The sequence below is a fragment of the Streptopelia decaocto genome, assembly GCF_964273445.1.
Source record: "Streptopelia decaocto genome assembly, chromosome: 5".
NCBI classification, from domain to species: domain Eukaryota; kingdom Metazoa; phylum Chordata; class Aves; order Columbiformes; family Columbidae; genus Streptopelia; species Streptopelia decaocto.
The window spans coordinates 10,077,070-10,096,459 of NC_138659.1; the positions used below are offsets into that span (position 1 = coordinate 10,077,070).

At 49.4% G+C, this 19,390-nt stretch overlaps 1 protein-coding gene across 1 annotated transcript; it reads right to left on the bottom strand.

The window, feature by feature from the left end:
* Positions 1-2,770: 2,770 nt before the first annotated feature.
* Positions 2,771-19,390, bottom strand: IL23R (interleukin 23 receptor). The gene is made up of 15 exons (XM_082053841.1): positions 19,326-19,390; positions 17,487-17,581; positions 16,493-16,786; positions 16,252-16,375; positions 14,617-14,789; positions 14,283-14,428; positions 13,371-13,530; positions 12,542-12,624; positions 11,495-11,711; positions 10,393-10,590; positions 9,312-9,395; positions 8,301-8,351; positions 7,434-7,530; positions 6,583-6,673; positions 2,771-6,037 (listed from the first exon to the last, which is right to left on the bottom strand). Exons 2-15 carry the CDS (start codon positions 17,542-17,544, stop codon positions 5,417-5,419), a joined length of 2,397 nt encoding a protein of 798 aa, XP_081909967.1. The 5' UTR covers positions 17,545-17,581; positions 19,326-19,390; the 3' UTR covers positions 2,771-5,416.

Genomic DNA, 19,390 nt, shown 5'->3' on the forward strand with positions numbered 1-19,390 from the left:
ATGACTGAAGGAAACAGAATTCAAACTCACAAGTGAAATCAGCAGGTGCAACCCTCACATGCTCTGGTTTTGTCAAGTTGTAGGTCTGGAAATTACCTTGAGAAAGAAGAATTGTGAAGGAATGGGGGTGAGTCACCAGCATTGAAATGGTGAGAGTGACAGAGCACTGGGAGGGAATTCCTGGCTGCTTAAAAACCCCCGCTGTCAGTGCATCCAAAAACCCTGCTGTGGCTGTCACCAGTGCTTGGTCGGGAAGGAGCAGTGTCTGTTTATTTAATGTATTTCCTCCATAATATTCTCTGGGGTTCTTGATTTTACCCCATTGACTAGTCCAGCTTAGGAAGACCTGTTGTGGTGGTGTTTGCATCCCTGGTCTTTCAAAGGTAAGTGACGATTTCTTTATCTCCAGTTTGTGTTCAACATCATTCCACTTTCTCGTGTCAGCAAAGACAACTTTTATTAAAAAAAAAAAAATCTTTCTACCTGCTTGAAGACCTCAGAAGTTCACAGACTGCTTTCAGACTGGTATATCTTACCCAGTAGAAGCCTGCTGAGAGACCTGGGAGGTTCAGCCTGGAGAACAGGAGCCGAGGGGAGATCTTCTGATCTCTGAACTGCCTGAAAGGAGGTTGGAGCCAGGGGGGTCAGGCTCTGCTCCCAAGGAACAAGCACCAGGATGAGAGGAGACAGCCTCAAGTTGTGCCAGGGGAGGTTGAGGTTGGATCTGGGGAACAATTTCTTCCCCAGCGGGCTGTTGAGCATTGGAACAGGCTGCCCAGGGCAGTGTTGGAGTCACCATCCCTGGAGGGGTTGAACAGACAGAGATGAGGTTCTCAGGGACATAGGGTAGTGCCAGATTTAGGTTATGTCTGGACTCAATAATCTTAAGGGTCTCTTCCAACCAAACGGATTCTCTGATTTGGTTTCTCTAATGACTTTCAGCTGCTCAGATGTCTTGTTCCTTTCAACCCAGACAGTGCAGGTTTGGTCCATGGCCCTGCAGCAATATTGAAGTTACTGCTACAGCAGGAGAATGGACAATGACTTAATTCACTTTGTTTGCCTGTGTTCGGTACTGCAGGTGATCTGTGTGCTGGTTCCGTTAGTTTTGCATCCATTGTGTATGTCAGTGATTCTCATAGAATTTGCCTTAACTCAGCAGGATGAAAACGGTTATTTAGCTTGGTAAATGCAATTTCTCTGCCTTCTCTTGAACGCGTAACTGAGCCAAGGAAGGCTGGATTAATGGGGACAGCATGGCTCCCACAGAGCCACTCCAGGAAATCATATAAATGATGTGTGAGCACAGAGTCACCCTGTATCCTTTAAGAGGTTAAGAATTGTGGGTTTTTTCTAATATTCTTGTAGCAAGAAGAATTCCTATCTGTTAAAGAACATCTCAGCTGGTTTGGCAAGCAGCAATCCTGAAATCTCCTTTAATAGATTAATTTGATAGTTTGTTATCTATTCATAGTGTTCAATTCTTGCTTTGATCGTTTATTCAAACCTTTCTCCGCTCTTTTACAAGTGATATTTTAATGGGATTTGACGTTCGGTGAGGCTGACACACAGTGAAGCCCGTCAGACACAAACCACAGCCTCACTTCTCACATCCTCTTCTACGAAACGCAGGTTTGGTTTCAGTCTCTGCTGCTGTGCTCAGCCCTTCCACCCTGTGAATAACTCCTCTTCTTCCCTCTTAAAGAATTAACCCTCCTGAAAGCTGAGGAATGCAAGAGCCTGTACCAAATAGCATAATTTTTAATGAATATTCCTATTTTTGCAGCGCGGCTGTTTCTTCTGCTGCCGTTTTCTATTGCCAGGTTTTCAGGTGGATTTTGCTGATCCAGGCGTTTATGCGCAGCTTTGCTCACAAGTGTAGGTCATAACCCAGGCTTTGATCTTTGTGCATTCAGAAACCCCCAGAGTCTGTTAGTGTTAATTAGCTTTGAGAAACGCTGAAGTTTTTAATGCAGTTTTAGTCTCAGCAGCATATTTATCTGTGGCTAAATCTCTTCCACAATTTACTGACAGCCAAATATTTATAAAGCTTTCATCATGGAGTGGTCTGGAAAATGCATATGCAGAATAAAAACAAGCAGCACAAGATTAGTCACAAAATGTTTCTATTATCTTTGTTTTGTTGTTCTGTTCCTTTTACCAAATGCTATATAGTGCTTTCAGACTTCAGACCCTGAGGCTTTACCAGAGGTAGTGATTGTTACTGTCTAGGCTCTGTGGATAAGAAACAAAAGCAAAGTGACTTGGCAAAGGTCATGCAGGCAGTTGGTGATTAAGCCAAGACTAAACCCCAGGTCTCCTGTGCTTTGAACACTAAACCAAGTGAACGCTATGTCCTCCTGCAGAAAGCATGGTAATGATTTAAAATTGTAGCTACTGATGCATTTTTAAAGCATAATTTATTATGTGTGAAGTTTATTTCTTGATTATGCCTTTTGTTTAATTGATTTTCAAGCACGTTTTTGGAAGAAGAGTGGTGAACAATTCCCAAGGGGAGGGTGTCCCTGGCTGATCTGCTGCCGGTGACTTCCCCAGCTGAGCAAGTTCTCATCCTCACACCTGATACACCCTGTGTTGCTGTGGCAGATGGAGATATTAATAAGAGCAGGTGGTGATGGCTCTGCTCTTCTCTTCTCCCAGCCTTTGAAGAGTCTACACCCAATTTCTTATTTAAGATCTTCTCTCCATCCTTTTCACTGAAGTTGCATTAGAGCTGTGAATAGCAACAAGACCAGCGTCATGGTGTGTGTCTGGGTCATCAGCCGTTCTGCTCTGCTGTTTATTTACATTTCGCTCACAAGGGATAACATACAGATGAGTTTACAATCTCACACAGGTTGGGTGGGAGTCAGAGATCAATGCTTTTGGGCACATGCTGGCTGTGGGTAGAGACACTACTCAGTGTATACTTCCTTTATGTGACTGCAAGGCATGGAACTGGCACAAGGTACAGCTGCCAAGAATATAACCCAACTTTAGAAAAAGTATAGCAAATACTAATAACAAACATTAGAGAGCACATAGTATTTGAGGGAGAATAAAATGACTTAATGATTTGATTCAAAACATCAGGCCATCCATTATTCAAGTATTTCCCATAGGCTGGGCTTGCATGTGTATAATTTGGTCCTCATTGCTGAGGATGTTGGTTTACACCCTGAAATACCGCACTTGGTGGAAAGAAGGCACAGGCGGGATGCGAAGGGCTTTCCAAGGGTGAAGCAGGCAAAGACGAACAGCGGAGCAAGGAGCACATCTGACAAGTGACAATCTGGCACTGAGGACATGATGTGACATCGGGGTATTGAACAATTATTGAAATTCCTGCTGTTTTCATGCACTGGTCTATTTACCCACCGATGTACCCATTGCTAGTGGTGAGCATCACAGGTACCCATCCCAGACCAGTTGGAAAATACACATATACATATATATATATATATATGTGTGTCTATATATATATATATACAGACATACATATATACTTGTGCCCTTCTCTTTCAGTTTTCCCTGGCAACCAGTCACTATGCACCAGTTGTAGCCATGCACTCAAGTAAATGCTGTGCTCCCTCCAGACACAGAGGTATTTGCAGGTACCTGTCCTGGAATGAATTAGCAGGGCTGGAAATTAATCCAGCAGGTACCTAAATGCCAGGCCAGGCTTTCAGCCTTGTTTTCTAACAAGACAAAGGTTTTCACCCGCGGGGTTTGGCAGTTCAGGCGACACAGGCAGTGTGAGCCTCAGGATGTGGACATTGAAAAAAAATAAAATTAGAAACACCTTCCCCATCTCACATTTGGGCTGCTGATAGTATGTGGCTGTTCTTTTACAATTTCCTTCCTGCACAGGCAGCAATCACTAATTTTAGACTTGCTTACATGCAAAAGTCGCATTTTGGACTTGGAAACAGCTTGCTGCTTCTAAAGAAGAATCTTACCCCGTCTTGCCAGGTAACTACTGCTCTGTAAATTTAAGCAACAGATCTCTTGAGTTGTTAAAAGGAAACAAATACATATACAGCACACAACAATGGCAAAACGGATCCATTTGTGAAACAGCAGTTAGAGAAACACATGCGGTGCCTAGCAAAAATTGAAAGAAAGACTATTATCTCCAGGTTTAGCAGTTCTACTGCAAAAAGTGATTTCATAATAATAAAGTGGATAACTCTAGATAGGTAATTATGTATAGGTTAACATTTACATTAGCTTTGTAACTTTAAAGTCTTATAAAACTTTGTCAAGTTTTGCTCTCCCTATTTTACAGGTTTGGGTTTGGTGATACACAGTCAGGGGATCCTTTTGCCTTTAAACGTGGTGGTGTTAATATCATTCTTATTCCTTGTGCTACTTGTTGTAAGTGGAGACTCCAAGCTCTGTGCAGGTGTGATGGGATTTGTGCAAGCACAGCAAGCTGTGCACGGTGTGCTGAGGTATTTTGCAGAACATCGTAAACTTCTTTCCTGCTTGTATTCCTGAAGTGTTGGGAGTGTTTCCTTTAAAAGTTGTGGGGGATCAGGGAATAGATCCATAATCCAACCTCTCCCATTTCCAGGGAGTTTCTGGTTGCTTTGGGAACATTTTGTAAATCCTGGGAAAACTTGTAAGTGATGTCACAAATGCTCTGCAGGAAGGAGACTCCAGTATTTCATTTTCTGGGTGTCAGAAAATCCACATTCCGTGTCACATGCCTAATAAATGCCATTTCACTGCGCCACATTGCGCTCTGCACAGCAAGGCTGAGGCTGCTGTGAGATGGTACATCCCTCACGCAAAGTGAAGAATCTGTCCAGTGACCAATTTGAAGAGACTCTAAATCAACCCGACAGACCATGAAGCCTTGTTCTTACCTAATGTGTTTTTTTATTATTGAATAGGAAGGAAAATGCAATTGGGTTCTTCTATCACGCAGAAAAGGTTTCATGTCCTTGGTACCTGTGACATGCTGTGTGATACATAAATCCTCCTTGGTATAGTGTGTCTTCATTAGGAGTGATCCCAAAATATTTTATGTGCTTATAACAGGATGTCTAAGGGATTGTTTTATCCATCTTAACCGCAATCAGCTTCAGGGATGAAATGCTCCAAATATTTAACAGGAGAGTGATTTTGAATAATAACTGAAGCATATTGCATCCTGCAAAAATCACCTTTCCTGTATTTCAGTTCTTATGGGCATAAAAGTTATACATTTTTTATGTTTGTGACAATATGAGGTAAGTTTAAAACTGTGATTTAGTGGCTAAAGCATTCCAGGAAGCTGTGAGTATTTGTAGTCAATTAAGAGGGTAAATTTCAGATCTGGAGTTTTGCTCCAGTTCTGCTGTTTGCAAACTCGAAAGCTGATAGGTGCCATGGCCATCACTTTAGGTGTTTTTGATCACAATGATTTCTTTCAAAATAATCTCTCAATGCTCTGCGGAAAACAAGACTGTATATCCACCGACTCCTTGTTCATGACTCTCAGGCAGGAGACCAGCTCATCAGGGACCAGTGTCTGCTCCTGGACATCACTGGCCAATGCGTGATCCCACTGGGTCCCCAGGAAGGACCCCTGTCCCCCCGGGGCTGAGCCCAGGGCCTGGCTTTGCCCGCTCCGGCTGCTGTTTAGGATGAGGTTGATCTTCTCCAGCAGACAGACCTGGTGTCCTCCTTCCTCCCCGTCCCACAGCTGGGGAACAGGGCTCGTGTAGTCTCTGAAGAAGATGCTCATCTCTGGTTCTGGGAGGGCTGCCACGGGCTGTGTTTGGTAAAAATTGGCAGCTACATACCCCAGCAGGTTCCCATCAGACACCTGGGGTTTGTAGTCACTGATGGGCTCAGGGGATGTGATGCTGGTGGGTGCGGTGCTCCTGGGGCGGTCCCCATCCTTGGGGACCTCTCTGCTGGGTTTCCTTCTGGTGGCCACGTTCTTGTACTCCTCACGCACCGGCACCTCCTCGATTTTCGTAATGGCAGGGTCACTGGTGTCCAAGAGTGGCTCGTGGAAACTGTGACTCATGAAATCACTCTTTTCCTGGAGGGGAAAAAAGAAAAAAAGAGTCTAATGACAAAGTGGCAAATTTTAGCAATGGGAGAGCTCTCATTAGAGCATCCCAAGGAAGAAATGGGGCAAAGACTTATTGTCTTCATCTCATTGTCACCACTAAATGGAGTGTAGCTTGAGGTAAGGTTGAAAGACCTCAGCTAAGCTGGGTTCCTGTGCGCCTTGCAAATGCCTGGGAAATGTTAGATTGTATATGAGGCAAGATTTCCTTCCCAGAAAGTGCTGTTGGGCATTGGAACAGGCTGCCCAGGGCAGTGGTGGAGTCACCATCCCTGGAGGGGTTGAACAGACAGAGATGAGGTTCTCAGGGACATGGGTCAGTGCCAGGGGTAGATTAACAGTTGGACTTAGTGATCTTCAGGGTCTCTTCCAACCAAAATGATCCTACGAAATGATTCCTAATCAGTTCCTGGTCCCTTAGAGCTTAATGCTCTTCCCACCCATGTTTCTCACAGCTCTGGAGCAAGCTTTAATCTCAGGGGTAAAGAAAAGCTGGGAGATGCTGGTGCAATTACCTGCAGTGACTTCACCACATTGCTGTTTTCCATGCGGGGAAAGTCTTCAAACAGCCATTTGGGCAAGAGCGACACAAGGGTGGCATTAATTCTTTACCAAAAAGAAAAAAATAAACCCCAAAATGTTAGTCCATTGTATTAGTGGTTTGTGCTGGGTGAAATTGTCCCCGGCAGGAGGGGACACACAAGGTCCAACCATGAAGGATGGGCCTTGGAAGCCCCAGGTTTACCCCATGTGGCGGGTTTCCCTGTTTGAACTCAAGTTCTTAATCTTTCAACCTTATTCCTCTGGGTTTGATTCTGGAAGCTTAATGACTCTAGTAAAATCCCTGATGTAAAACTTGTCTCTATGTGAAAATGCTGCTAACCTGGAGGTGGGGGGAGAACCAAGCTGTGTGTATGAACCAGAGGAGGCATTTGTGTCCCGAACTGATGAAATCAAATACACAGCAGCAATGAGAGTTGATTTTCCTGCAGCCAAAGCTGCTGCAGAAATGAAAATCATTTGCCAGAGATGTTAATTTCATTGAGCTTTGCTGGTGCATTGCTGTGTTCCTGGGAAAATACACTGTCCCTGTTTTTGCTGAAATCCTCATGTTTTGCAATTACATGGAGAGAAGAAGAATTAGGCTGGGTTCAGAAACTGAAAAGCACCAGGTCTGGCCTTGACAAAGGAGTGATTTTTTGTGGGTCTCTACCTTACTGCAGTGCACATAAATAACTTTTCACATAGCAATCGGATTAATGGGAGAGCATGTCCTTAGTAAGAGCAGGTTTCTGTAGTTAATTTTTAAATGTTTTGGAGGAAAGGCAAGAGTTGGAAACGAAGAAAGAACTGAAGAAAGCAGTACCTTTTTCTGGCTGATTTTTTAAACATCAAAATTATGAGAACAACTGATAATATGACCATGCTGGCGCCCAGTCCCAGGAAAACTCCAATGTCATCATCTGAAAAAGGACAGAAAGGAAAAAAGTCATTTGAGTGTCCCAGCTCCAGCCCATTTCTTGATACAAAGGGCAGATCTTTGACAAAGCAGCCATCAGCATTTCACTCGCCCTTTTGCTCCTCAATTAATGAAGCAAAGCCATAACAGAAGCAAAACTAAACTTGCTGTCCCATCCGTGTGACCAGAGCGTTGCCGGTCCCCATGCGGGGGGGACACGTCATTCGAAGAATGGTGTTCAACCATCTCCTACGCAGCTTTACCTTCCAGAAATGCTGAAGCGAATTCTTCAGCTTACATTGGTTTTGCTTTTGGTTTAAGTTCAGAACGTAACCTTTACCAGAAGATGTGTAAACCAGAAGCAGAACCCAAGTTAGAAAAATGGATGGGAAATGCTTACAAACGAGTCTCTGGTTCAAACTGCAAGACTGAAACAGTCTATTGCTGCATGTTAACATTATCTCCTATTTTCCTGGGTTTCTTATCTCCTACTTGCTGTAATGTACGTTATATTTTAAGTATCAGGAGAAAGTAAAACTCAAAGCGTGCATTCCATGGGTGCTATTGAACCATGAGAGCACTACAGCCCATCCTGCCGTGCAGCTCGTGTGCCCTGCAAGGGAAAAGTTGCTTTTCTGTCCCTGACCTCTCCGAAGTGTCAAGGAGCTTTTGCTTCCCCATCACCAGATGCTGCAGGTGCTGCTTGGGCTGAAACTTCCACTTCTGGTCAAGGAGAAAGTCTGGCTTACCAAGTCCGAGCTACTATCTTCTTACCATGGGAGATGTGGCTGGAGGTGCTGCCCAGGAGCGGCTCCTCTGCAGGGACTTAAACAGAGAGAGGCAAAAAATGTCCATAACTTCATTTACAGCACAGCAGGTAACATCTATGTCAATAAGCTATGGCTTATTTTTATTTTGTTACGATTGTTTAGAAAAATAAATAATGGTATAATGAGAAAAATAAACCCCCCGAAGTAATTAGTAGCTCCAGCTCTGGCTGGATTCTACACAATCTCCTAGTTCTCAGAGATCCAATTAAATGAGACATTGATGAACATGTAACACCAATTACAAAACATCTTCCATGTACATCACTCCCCTCAGCACCTGAAACAAGAATTTAGTCTTCCTGAGGAGCTGTATATAGTTTTTCATGAGCACCTACAGATTATTTCCCAGAGTGTCTGAACCCCCCTGGCTGAATTTTCTAATAATATTATAGAATCATTTTGGTTGGAAGAGATCATCAAGATCATCGAGTCCAGCTGTTAACCTAACAGTGACACTACCCCATGACCCTGAGAACCTCATCTCTTGTCTGTTCAGCCCCTCCAGTGATGGTGACTCCACCACTGCCCTGGGCTGCCTGTTCCAATAATTTGTTTCCATTTCTTGGGAAAAATTGGAATAATTGCCCTTCTCAAAGCCACAAGGGTGCCAAATAGAAACACAGAGCCAGTTCTTCATAGGGAAAGTATCTGAGCAGCTTCAAATAACCCATCTAAAATTGTGTCACAGTGTGGGATGGTGAATGAATGACATTCTCAGGTCTTACCATGGCCTGCAGCTACAGCCAGTTCTGTCAGGGCACTGAGGGCACTAACAGCTCTTAACAGCCCTGACCAGCCTCACCTGGGACCTCCAACCACACTCCTGTCCAGCAGCTCTGTTTAAGCTCAGCCCTGGGCCTTCAGCATGGGCTTGGGTTATGCTAGAGTTCTGGAGGTCCTAAACCTTGACCAAGGTCTGGCTTCATGATGTGACCACTGTGTGACCAGGGCTTACCTTGGCTGGAGCTTGGTTTGCTGACTCCGTCAGGGTAGACTGCATATACCGACATGTTGATGGGACCTCCTGCCAACTCCTCTTCTGAAAAGAAGCAGTTAAATTGCCTTTAAAATGTACTTGTAAGATGCAGTGAAAGCTTTAGGCTTGCTTAAGGGTTGAGTGGTGGAAGTGGATGGAGGTGCGGGGCCTTCCCCAGCTCTGAGACCACCATCCATCTTCCCTCCCATGGGAAAGCCACTACATGAGCTGGTCCCAAAAACACATGTGAAGGAGCAAAAGTCTGGTCAGGTCAGGAAGTACCCAAAGCCCAGTAAGTACCAGAATTAATGTGGAAAGCAGAATGGGGTGGGATGAGTCCTGAGATGCTCAGGATGTGTTGGTGAGGACCTGTTGGCTTGTGTCTCTGGGCATGGCAGGAGGAGAGGTGCTAAAGCCTTGGGGCATCAAGTGTTGTCCCTTCTCTCTCTGCATCCTTTGAATACCCACGTTCATCTCCTGCACTTGGACAGACCTCTGCAGGTTATGATAGGATAAGGGGTGATGGTTTTAAACTAAAGGAGGGAGATTCAGGCTGGATGTGAGGAAGAAATTGTTGCCCCTGAGGGTGGTGAGAGCCTGGCCCAGGTTGGCCAGAAAGGTGGTGGATGAACCATCCCTGGAGACATCCCAGGCCAGGCTGGACGGGGCTCTGAGCAACCTGAGCTGGTGAAGATGTCCCTGCTCATGGCAGGGGTGGCACTGGGGGAGCTGGGAAGGTCCCTCCAACCCAAAGTGTTCTGTGATTCTACGAGGTCTAGCATGGCTTCCCTGCCTGCCAGTTCACTTGTCACTTCATCCTCTTTCCCTCCCCATTTTTTCCCTGTGACCTCCCCTGGGGGACCAAATCATCCCAACTCCCCTCACGTCTCCTATTGCTTCACTCCTCCTTGCTCCTGAAGGGCTCATCATAATCCCACTCCCCAAAAACAAGTGGGCAGGGGCTCAATTTCAAATGAAACTCTGCCTTTATATTGTATTTAGCTTTATAATATCCTGATGAACTGCATCAAATAGCAAAAGGACTCCTGGACTGTCTCACCTGTGATATCCGCATGTGTTTCCTGGGATGAGACTTTCTTCCAAAAATACTGTTCCTCGTGGTTATACTGGGAGGTGGAAACCCATTCCACTATGAACCAGAGCGGAGACCTCCTGCTGCGCCGCGGGGGCTGCCAGGTCACCAAGACCCCGCTCCGGTTCTGTGGCTTGACCTCCACGGCCACTGGTGCCGGGAACTCTGCAGAGAGAGATGGCAAAGGGACTGTCACCCAATGTCACCCTGGACGGGCAGGAGACCAGGAACAGTTAGGAACAGGCAAAGGTGCCTTTTCTGAAAGTGTTTAAGGGCTGATGGGGGAACAAGAAATTCTAGAATGTGCTAGGTGTTTATATATATATGTATGTATATCTAATACTTATCAAAATCTATATTTATATATATATATCTGTGATAACATACACATATCACAAAAGCACATCTTCAGCTTTGTCATGTCCCATCTGAAATGCTTTACCTGTCATTTCTTACAAGAAAGGTGCGTGATTCTGATAAGTATAAGAGATTACATAATTTTTTCCACCTTGTTTCTCTTTAGTTTCTTTTTACTCATGTATTTGTCTGCCATCTGAAGGGGACTTTCCCCCTCCTTTGCTTATTAAAAGAGACATTTTTTTCAACAATAGGAAAGTGTGGTTGTGGGGAAAACCACAACCTACGGCGCAGGGAAACTAAAGTGGCCCAGAAAGTGATTTTTTTTTCCTCTTTTTCCATTTGCAGGGGCCCAGCTCACAGCTGGGACTGTCTCCCTCCCTGGCAGAGCCAGCAGGAGATATTTTTGGGGAACATGAGGCAGAGGAGCATCCACTGCACAGCACAACCCTGCCAGCAGGTAGGACAAACTTATTTTTACGCTTGTTGCTGCAGTGTTCGGAGGCCAAGGGCTGAGTGAGATACATGGCCATGGAGAATCTGCATCTCCAGGGGATGCTGACCTTGTCTGGAGGACATTGTGTTCCCTTGGTGGAGAGGGCAGAGCTACGCTGGGGCTTTTTGCTTGCTTTAGCACAAGCTAGAATATTTTTCCTCCAAACCTGATAAAATCCAATTTCTAAGGTTGTGGTTGGTGCATGCAACATCCTACCTTCCTGGCTGCTGGTACCCTGGCCGAGGGTGATGGTGGCAGGGCTGGAAGCCCCCCGGGTGTTGTGCGCAGTGACATGGAGGGTGTGGGTCCCCAGGGGCAGCAGGAGGCTGCACACTGTGCTGGATGTGTTGCAGAGGAGCTGTGTCCCCCCAGGGCTCTCGGTGACCACAGCGTAGCCCAGGATCCTCCCGCGGGCATCCTGGGGTGGCAGGGGCTGTGAAGGGCAAGATGGACAGCTGTGGGGTCTGACACTGAGCCACCCCAGTGCAGGGTAAATGTCCCCTTGGCTGGGTGACACATGGATTGAGTTTGCAAGGATGGAGAGGTTTTGCTCCAAGGACATGTTGGGGTCTCACCTTCAGTACTTAAACCTTTCTGTACTTAAAACAGGCCAATAAGAAAGATGGGGACAGAGTTTTTAGCAGGGCCCGTTGCGACAGGACAAGGGGTGATGGTTTTAAACTAAAGGAGAGGAGACATGGAGATAGGTAAGAAATTTTTGACACCAGGGGAGGTTTAGATTGGATATTAGGAAAAATTATTCCCAGAAAGGGCTGTTGGGCATTGGAACAGGCTGCCCAGGGCAGTGATGGAGTCACCATCCCTGGAGGGGCTTAAAAGGCATTTAGACAAGGTTCTTATGGATATGGTTTAGTACAAGAGTTAGGTTATGGTTGGACTCAATGATCCTGAAGGTCTCTTCCAACTGAAATGATTCTATGACACTGAGGGTGGTGAGAGCCTGTCCCAGGTTGGCCAGAGAGGTGGTGGATGAACCATCCCTGGAGACATCCCAGGCCAGGCTGGACGGGGCTCTGAGCAACCTGAGCTGGTGAAGATGTCCCCGCTCATGGCAGGGGTGGCACTGGGGGAGCTGGGAAGGTCCCTTCAACACAAACCCTTCTATGACTCTTCCCCCCATCAATTTGCTCTTTCAGAAGTGCATTGCCTTCTGCCGCCTCTTGGTGGGTGCTCAAGTCAGTGAGGAGCAGAGCACATGAAAATTTCACAGGAGCTGCCAAAAAAAAAAAAAAGAGCCTTTACCTTGATCAAGACCGTCACCTCGTGGCTGCCGTTGGGGAACGCCGGGCCCAGGCGCCGCCAGACGTCGGGTGCCACGGCCGGGGCTGTGGGAGGAAGCGTGGGAGTGGGAACGGGCTCCTGGAGGGGAACCGGCCAGGGCTCCCACACATGAACACGGCTCCCACTCATGCTCGGGGGTCCCACCCACACGCAGCCTTGCAGGGGGCTGGTTCCATGGGGCAGGTGGCAGCACCAAAGCCGGGTGGCAGGCTGGCTGCTGCACAGCTCTGCCGCTGCGGACAGGAAACCGGCCAGACTGCAAGCAGCTGCTTTTTTAGGGCAAGCATGTACTTGGCTTCCTCACTGCAGCTGAGACGTGAGCAAGAGCATCGCTCCTCAGCGTCTCATCCCGCTGCAGGACGGGGTGACTGAGCCGGCTGTGCCTGAGCTCATCCTAGTGTTAGTAACCGGGGGGCAGAGGGGGATATGTGACCTGAGAGGACACAGATTTGTGGCTGATGGGGCAAGGGATGATGGCTTTAAACTGAAGGAAGGGAGATTCAGGCTAGGCATGAGGAAGAGGAACTGCCAGCTTGTGACAGTGCTCAGCCGTTGGCTGTCGCATGGGGGCGGCAGTGCTGCCTCCTGGGGCACAGCATCTTGCCAGAGGAGCCTGAAGTTGGATCTGGGGAACAATTTCTTCCCCAAAGGGCTGTCGGGCATTGGAACAGGCTGCCCAGGGCAGTGGTGGAGTCACCATCCCTGGAGGGGTTGAACAGACAAGAGATGAGGTTCTCAGGGACACGTACGGGCAAACGCAGCCAAAAGCAGCATGGAGGTCTGAGCTCACCTGCCTCGGGGGTGCTGTAGAGAAAGGGGGTGCTCCAGGCACTCCAGGGGCTGTTGGGGGTGCTGAGCCGGCACCGGACCTGGAACACGTACCGGGTGTAACTCTGCAGGTTATGCTGCGAGAGGGGCTCGGGCTGCGCTGCATCGTCCCACGCCTCCACCTGGAAGGGACCGGGGTGCTGGGGGGAGCGGGACAAGCCAGCCCCCCACAGAGTCTCTGCCTTCCCCATCTGCGGGGATGGGGACGGGCAGGGTCCTCCTCGAACCATGGGGCTGACTGAGCCTCAGGGTGCATCCTGCCAAGGGGGTCCCCATCCCTGCCATGTCCCCCGTGATGTTCCAGCGTGGGTTTGAGACTGATGCTGTTGCAAGACCTGGTGCACACACAGTCCCCTTTGCTAATGCACCAGGGAAGCTGGAGGGTGCAGAGTGAGCCCCGGCCCAGCGTCGCACTGGGATTCTGACACCTCGGTAATTTGGGGGTTCTGGGGGTGATAGGGAGGTTTCCAAAAGGGACCCTTGTGGACCTGCCCCAGGGTGTTGTGTCTGCGAGCATGCGGGGGCAATGGATGCAGCACGTGGGCACTGAGCATCCCCAGACACTGTTTTCGCCTTGTCCTTGCTGAGCCAGATAACGTCTAGAAATATTTTGAATTTTGCCCTTTTGCTTAAAAAAGCAGAGATAACACTACCCAAAAGGCTGTCTGCCTCCTCAGAGGACATCAGCCGTCCTGCCCCACCAAAAATGGGGGGCTGTCCATGGCTGGGGTGGGTTTTGAATGACCCTGAATGTTCACATTGGTCATTAGGGGCCTCCAGCAGGACCAGGACTGGCACGTTTCTTTACGAGGGCAGCTCACACAGGGTCTGCGTTTTGGGGATGGACGTTTTGAGGGGTCCCGTGCTGTCTCACATGCCACGCTGGGGTGTCCATGGCTTTGTGTCGCTCCTCACAGCACACGTTCTCCAGCAGCGTCTGCCTCCTCCAGCGGATGGTGGTGATGGGAGGTGACGTGTCTGTCGTCTCGGCACCAATGACGAGGGGTAGAGCAGGGATCACTGTGGGGAGAGCCAGGACAGCATAGGTGGGGGCCGGCACACCTCAGGGGGCTGCCCTGTGTGTGAGCCACACCACCCATTAATGTTCCTAATGCAGCATCTCAGGGCAGTGCACACAGCCATGTGCAGCCCCCGCCCATGGTGCAGCTCATGGATAGACAGACAGACGGATACAGGGAGAGACGTACCAAGCTCCTGCAGGTTGAGGTGCTGTGGGGCTGAGCGAGCAGCACCCAGTGTGTTGTTGGCTCGAACCCACACCAAGTAGCGGCTCCCACTGCTCAGCTCGCTCAGCGGCACTGGTGAACCCGCGGGGAAGACAGCATCCTCCTCAGTATCCCCCGCTGCTTCTGTCCCCATGCTGAGAATGATAAAATCACAGTTTGGGTTGGAGGGACCTTCCCAGCTCCCCCAGTGCCACCCCTGCCATGAGCAGGGACATCTTCACCAGCTCAGGTTGCTCAGAGCCCCGTCCAGCCTGGCCTGGGATGTCTCCAGGGATGGGGCATCCACCACCTCTCTGGGAACCTGGGCCAGGCTCTCACCACCCTCAAGTCCCACTCAGAGCCCATCCAGCCTCACGCACCCACTGGAAAGGCAACCCCAGCTCTTGAGGTGTCACGGCTCATGACTGGGGCACAGTCACCTCCAAATGCGGAGTGTGACACTCCCAAAGCAAACTAGAAAGTGATTGTGTTCGGCTCCTGACCTTTCTGTTGGGCATTTGCATTTTCACTGCAGGAAGGGAACTTTCTCAGCTCTTCCTGGCTGCACGGTTCAAAGTTTGAACCGAAGCAAATGAAGACAGGCGGTTAATCACTTCTCTTCACAAAGCCTACATATGACGGGATTTAGTGTGTTTACTTTAATAACTGACTCAGACTGACTCTGAGAGCCTGCCAGGCTGGTGTCAGAGGTGGCGGAAAGCATCACGGGCCAGTAGGAAGGGCTGCTTTGGGTTCAAGCTTCTATACCATGCTAGAGTTTTGGTTTTGGGGTTTGGGCAGCATTAGGGGCTGGCTGCACCTCTGCCTGGCCTTTAGCTTGAAGCAGTCAATGCATCTGCAAAAAATGCACAGCTGCAACGCCTTGCGACGTGATGCAACCTTTGCTGGGCCACCGATAGCACCGAACGTGCACGGTCCATCCTGCAGAGTCAACCCCGCGGTTTAACGTGTGGTTTGCAAACAGGAGGCCAGGAAGACGTGAGCTTTAGAAAGCGTAACTAGGGCACGGCAGCCCTGCTGTCACCCGGCTTTGTGGCCGCTGTGTCCCAACCACATGCCATGTGCTGGCTCTGCTGGTTACCGTGCTCCCCCCTGGCTCCAGAGGGACTGGGATAATATAAATAAAATATAATACATAAAATAATATAAAAATATAAAGAAACCCCCCAGTTTAATCCCCGTATCAGTATTATACTGTTAACATGAAGTCCCTATTAGTTTCCTTTCTTTCAGTGATTTCTTTAATTCCAACTTTAATGTGGATAAATGTAGTAGTTTCACCTATGCTGAAGTTCATATTAATGAATATACTTGCTTCTAAATGTTCTTGGCATCGTGAAGTTAGAAGCAATTTAAATATTTTGCGTAACAGGGGCTCTAAAACTGCAAACTAGTGGATGTGCCAGCATTGAACCTCAATTTGTGTTGAATGTTATTAAAAGCTTTCCAGACAAAAGCCAGCATTTTCTGTCGAGATCAGGCATCATCCTTCCAACAGCTGTATATGTATCAAGATTGCTAACAGTTGGACTCGATCTTAAAGGCCTTTCCCAAGCAAACTGGTTCTGTGGTTTGTCGCATCCCCCCGTCCCTTACCTGCGCATGTGGAGGCTGTAGTTGGTGTGCAGGTGTGTCGGCCGCCCTGTGTCCCACGTACACACCAGGACCCCCGAGTGCTCACGGATGCTGCAGCTCAGGTTGCTGGGGGGGTCTGGAGGGTCTGCGAGGGCAAGGTCAGGCAGAGCATATGGGCAGCCCCCAAAATCCCCCCCGACCTCCTTTGTGATGGCAGCTTAACAAAAATCCCTGACACCCCATCGCCACGAGGGGTACTCACAGCCAGCCAGGAGTTGGGTGCCGCACACCAGCCGGTGCTTTTGGCTGTTGGGACAAAGCACTAAGCAGATGACGGTCCTGAAGGGCACCTGGATGTCGTGCAGCCGCAGCTGGACGGTGCTGCTGTTGAGGGGGTGCAGGAGACCCTCGGGCTGGCTGTAGTTGAGGAGGATGAGGAACTTGGCCCCGGGACAGCCAAGGGTGGAGCGGCAGTTGATGGAGACGTTGGAGCCCATCGGCACCACTGGTGCGGGCTCGATCCAGACGTGCCCGAAGCACTTGATGGTTGCGACACCTGCGCCAACAGTGGCTCCGGGTGGGTGTCCCGTGGGAGGAGATGGTGCCCGCGGCTGCACCAGCGGCTGCTTTGCTGGGATGTGGGCAGCAGCATGGCAAAACCCCATGTTGGGGGTCTGCCAGTGCCCCCTGGCCCCCCAGGACAGGGAAAAACCCCCCTTGCCTTCAGTACCTCATGACTCATCCCCTCAGAGAGCAAACAGCTTGTTTTACCCATTTTAGCTTTTTGCTCTAATGCTTAAATGACTGCAAGGAAATAACCCATCGTCTCAAGAGCTCTGATCCCCTGAGATTAGGGCGGCAGCCCCCGCGCAGAGGCACCACTGCTCCTCGCTATCAGATCGGGGCTCTGCGCCGGTAAACCCAGCTCGCAGCTAGTATCAGCTCGATCTGACTTTCCTGGAAAGGGCGCAGCTCTGTGCTGGGTTCGGTGTGCGGAGGCAGGATCACAGCACATCGTGCCCCAGCTGCTGAAATGCTCCAAGCTGGCTGGATGCAGCTCTGGGGGTGCAAGCAGGGAGGAGAGGGTACGCAGGAGCCCCCCACAATGCTAGTGAAGCGCTCCCCACAAAATCCATAGCTGCAACCCTATAATATTCCTACTCCTGCTCTGATTCCCCATCAGGGCTGGGGTGTTTGAGGCGGTGGCCAGTGAGGGTGGTGCCATGGTGGCCATGCCCTGCTGTGTGGCCACTTACCTCTGCACAGGCAGCAGAGCAGGATGTGGAGCGCCAAAGCCTCGCCGGACCCTGCCATGGCCTGGGCTGCGGCCGCTGCCCGCACAGGGCATCGTCTGCGGGGAGAAAATGGGTGAGATGTCCCATCGGCATCACCACTGCCCAACAGGTTTTGTCTGTCCTTGCCATAGGGTGCTCAGGGCAAGTGACAATGGGGGTGCTCAGGGACCACCCCAAGGTGGCAGTGGGGATGCTCAGGGACCACCCCAGTGTGGCAGTGGGGATGCAGGGTGAGGCTTTTATTGAGCATTTGGGTCAGATCAGGTCGTGCTGCAGCAGGAGCACAGAGGGACAAGCATTTTGAGTGACAGACACACCGTAGACAGAGCCCAGTGTCCAACCCCGGTGTGCCTCATTAACCTCATTTAGGTGTTCCTGCTCCAGCAGGGGGATTGGACTAGATGATCTTTTGAGGTTCCTTCCAATCCCTAACATTCTGTGATTCTGTGCGTCTCCTAGGCCGTCCTTGGAGATACTCAGACCCAACCAGACACAGTTTCATGGGACAGAAAATTCCCCTGTTTCCATAAAATCTTTCCCAACCCCTTCCTTTGACAGGTCCTGCCCGACCCAAGCAATGGCTCCTCCAGGCAGCGTCGCCCCCTGAGACAGTCCCCAAATCCCAGGCAAGGGCTTTGGCCCCTCTCCAAGGAGCCGCGTCTGCATCCCACAGTCCTGCCTGAATTTTCCCCTGCTCAGTTTGCCTTATTCCCCAGCCTCTTTGGCTTCCTGCCCCCAGGCAAACCCCCCCACCAGAGGGGAAGCTCAGTGTCATGAGCCCTGTGGGGTTCAGGGTACCGGGCTTGGGGTGTGGGATACAAGGTACACGGCTGGGACCGCTTTGCAGCAGCCAGGGCACAGACCATCAGTGTGCAAAGAAACACAGCTCCTGGCAGAAAATTGCTCTTTTCCATCAAAAGCATCCCCCTGGAAGCACAGCCCACCCGAGCTCCCCCAAATTTTGGGGTGATGCCAGCCTCCCCCAAGCCCCTGTTACCCCATTCCCATCTTTGGGGTGTCTGGGCTGCATTACACCCTGCTCACGGGCACCAGGTGGAAAAACAAGCAAAGCCCCGCACTTCCACATCTTTCTTTTTGAGCCAGCAACAATTAAAATAACCCTGCACAAAATGTGATGTTAGAAATGCGAAGTTTTCCCTTGAACCAGAATCCACTATAAAAGCTTCAAAATTATGTTTTTCAGCCCAAACCAGGCTCCCAGGCTAATGCTTTTGTGTTTCTCCTGCCGTGGGAGCTGACCTGGTTTGGTTTAAGGGCTGTTCAAGTTTTCGTAATGAGTCAAATTTCAAGTGCCTTTCTATTACCTGACCCACTAAGAGAACTTGAAGGCCTCCCATTTGCTTGCAAACCTTCTGCAAATTAGAAAAAAATAAAGAAAAAACACTCGTGGACTATGAAAAGAGCTGAAAATATAATAAATCTGCCTGTCTGCCAGCTGTAAGAGGAGATTGCAGTGAGGAAAGGCATTTGCACTTCTATTTCAATTTACAGGCATTTGCAAACTCCAAAGCCAGGAAGAACGAGACTATCTCCCTTGTCAAGAGATCCTGGTCTTTGACCTCATCTCTGGTGAAAATTCTCCTTGTACATTAGCGCTAAAGAAACGCGAAGCAAATAAAGAAGGAAAAAGCCTTCCCAGCTGTGCAAGCCCGAACCGTGCGAACATGTGCCAGGAGCGGCTCGGGCATGTAAGCAGCAGCTGAGAAACACAAGCTGGGTCGTTTGGTTTTTGCTTTAAATGCGGGTGGGAGCTGGGCAGAGCTTTGGGGGGGTCCTTACCTTGCCAGTCCTCAGGACATGCGGTGCTGGGCCCCCTCTGTCTGCTGCTACAGCCGGGGCTGCTG

Coding starts and splice junctions, on each gene's coding strand:
- IL23R (XM_082053841.1), bottom strand. CDS start 17,544: ATGGCAGGGTCCGGCGAGGCTTTGGCGCTCCACATCCTGCTCTGCTGC. Junction 16,787..17,486: donor GCTCTGCTGCCTGTGCAGAG/GTAAGTGGCCAC, acceptor CTGTTGGCGCAG/GTGTCGCAACCATCAAGTGC. Junction 10,591..11,494: donor GGGTACCAGCAGCCAGGAAG/GTAGGATGTTGC, acceptor CTCTCTCTGCAG/AGTTCCCGGCACCAGTGGCC.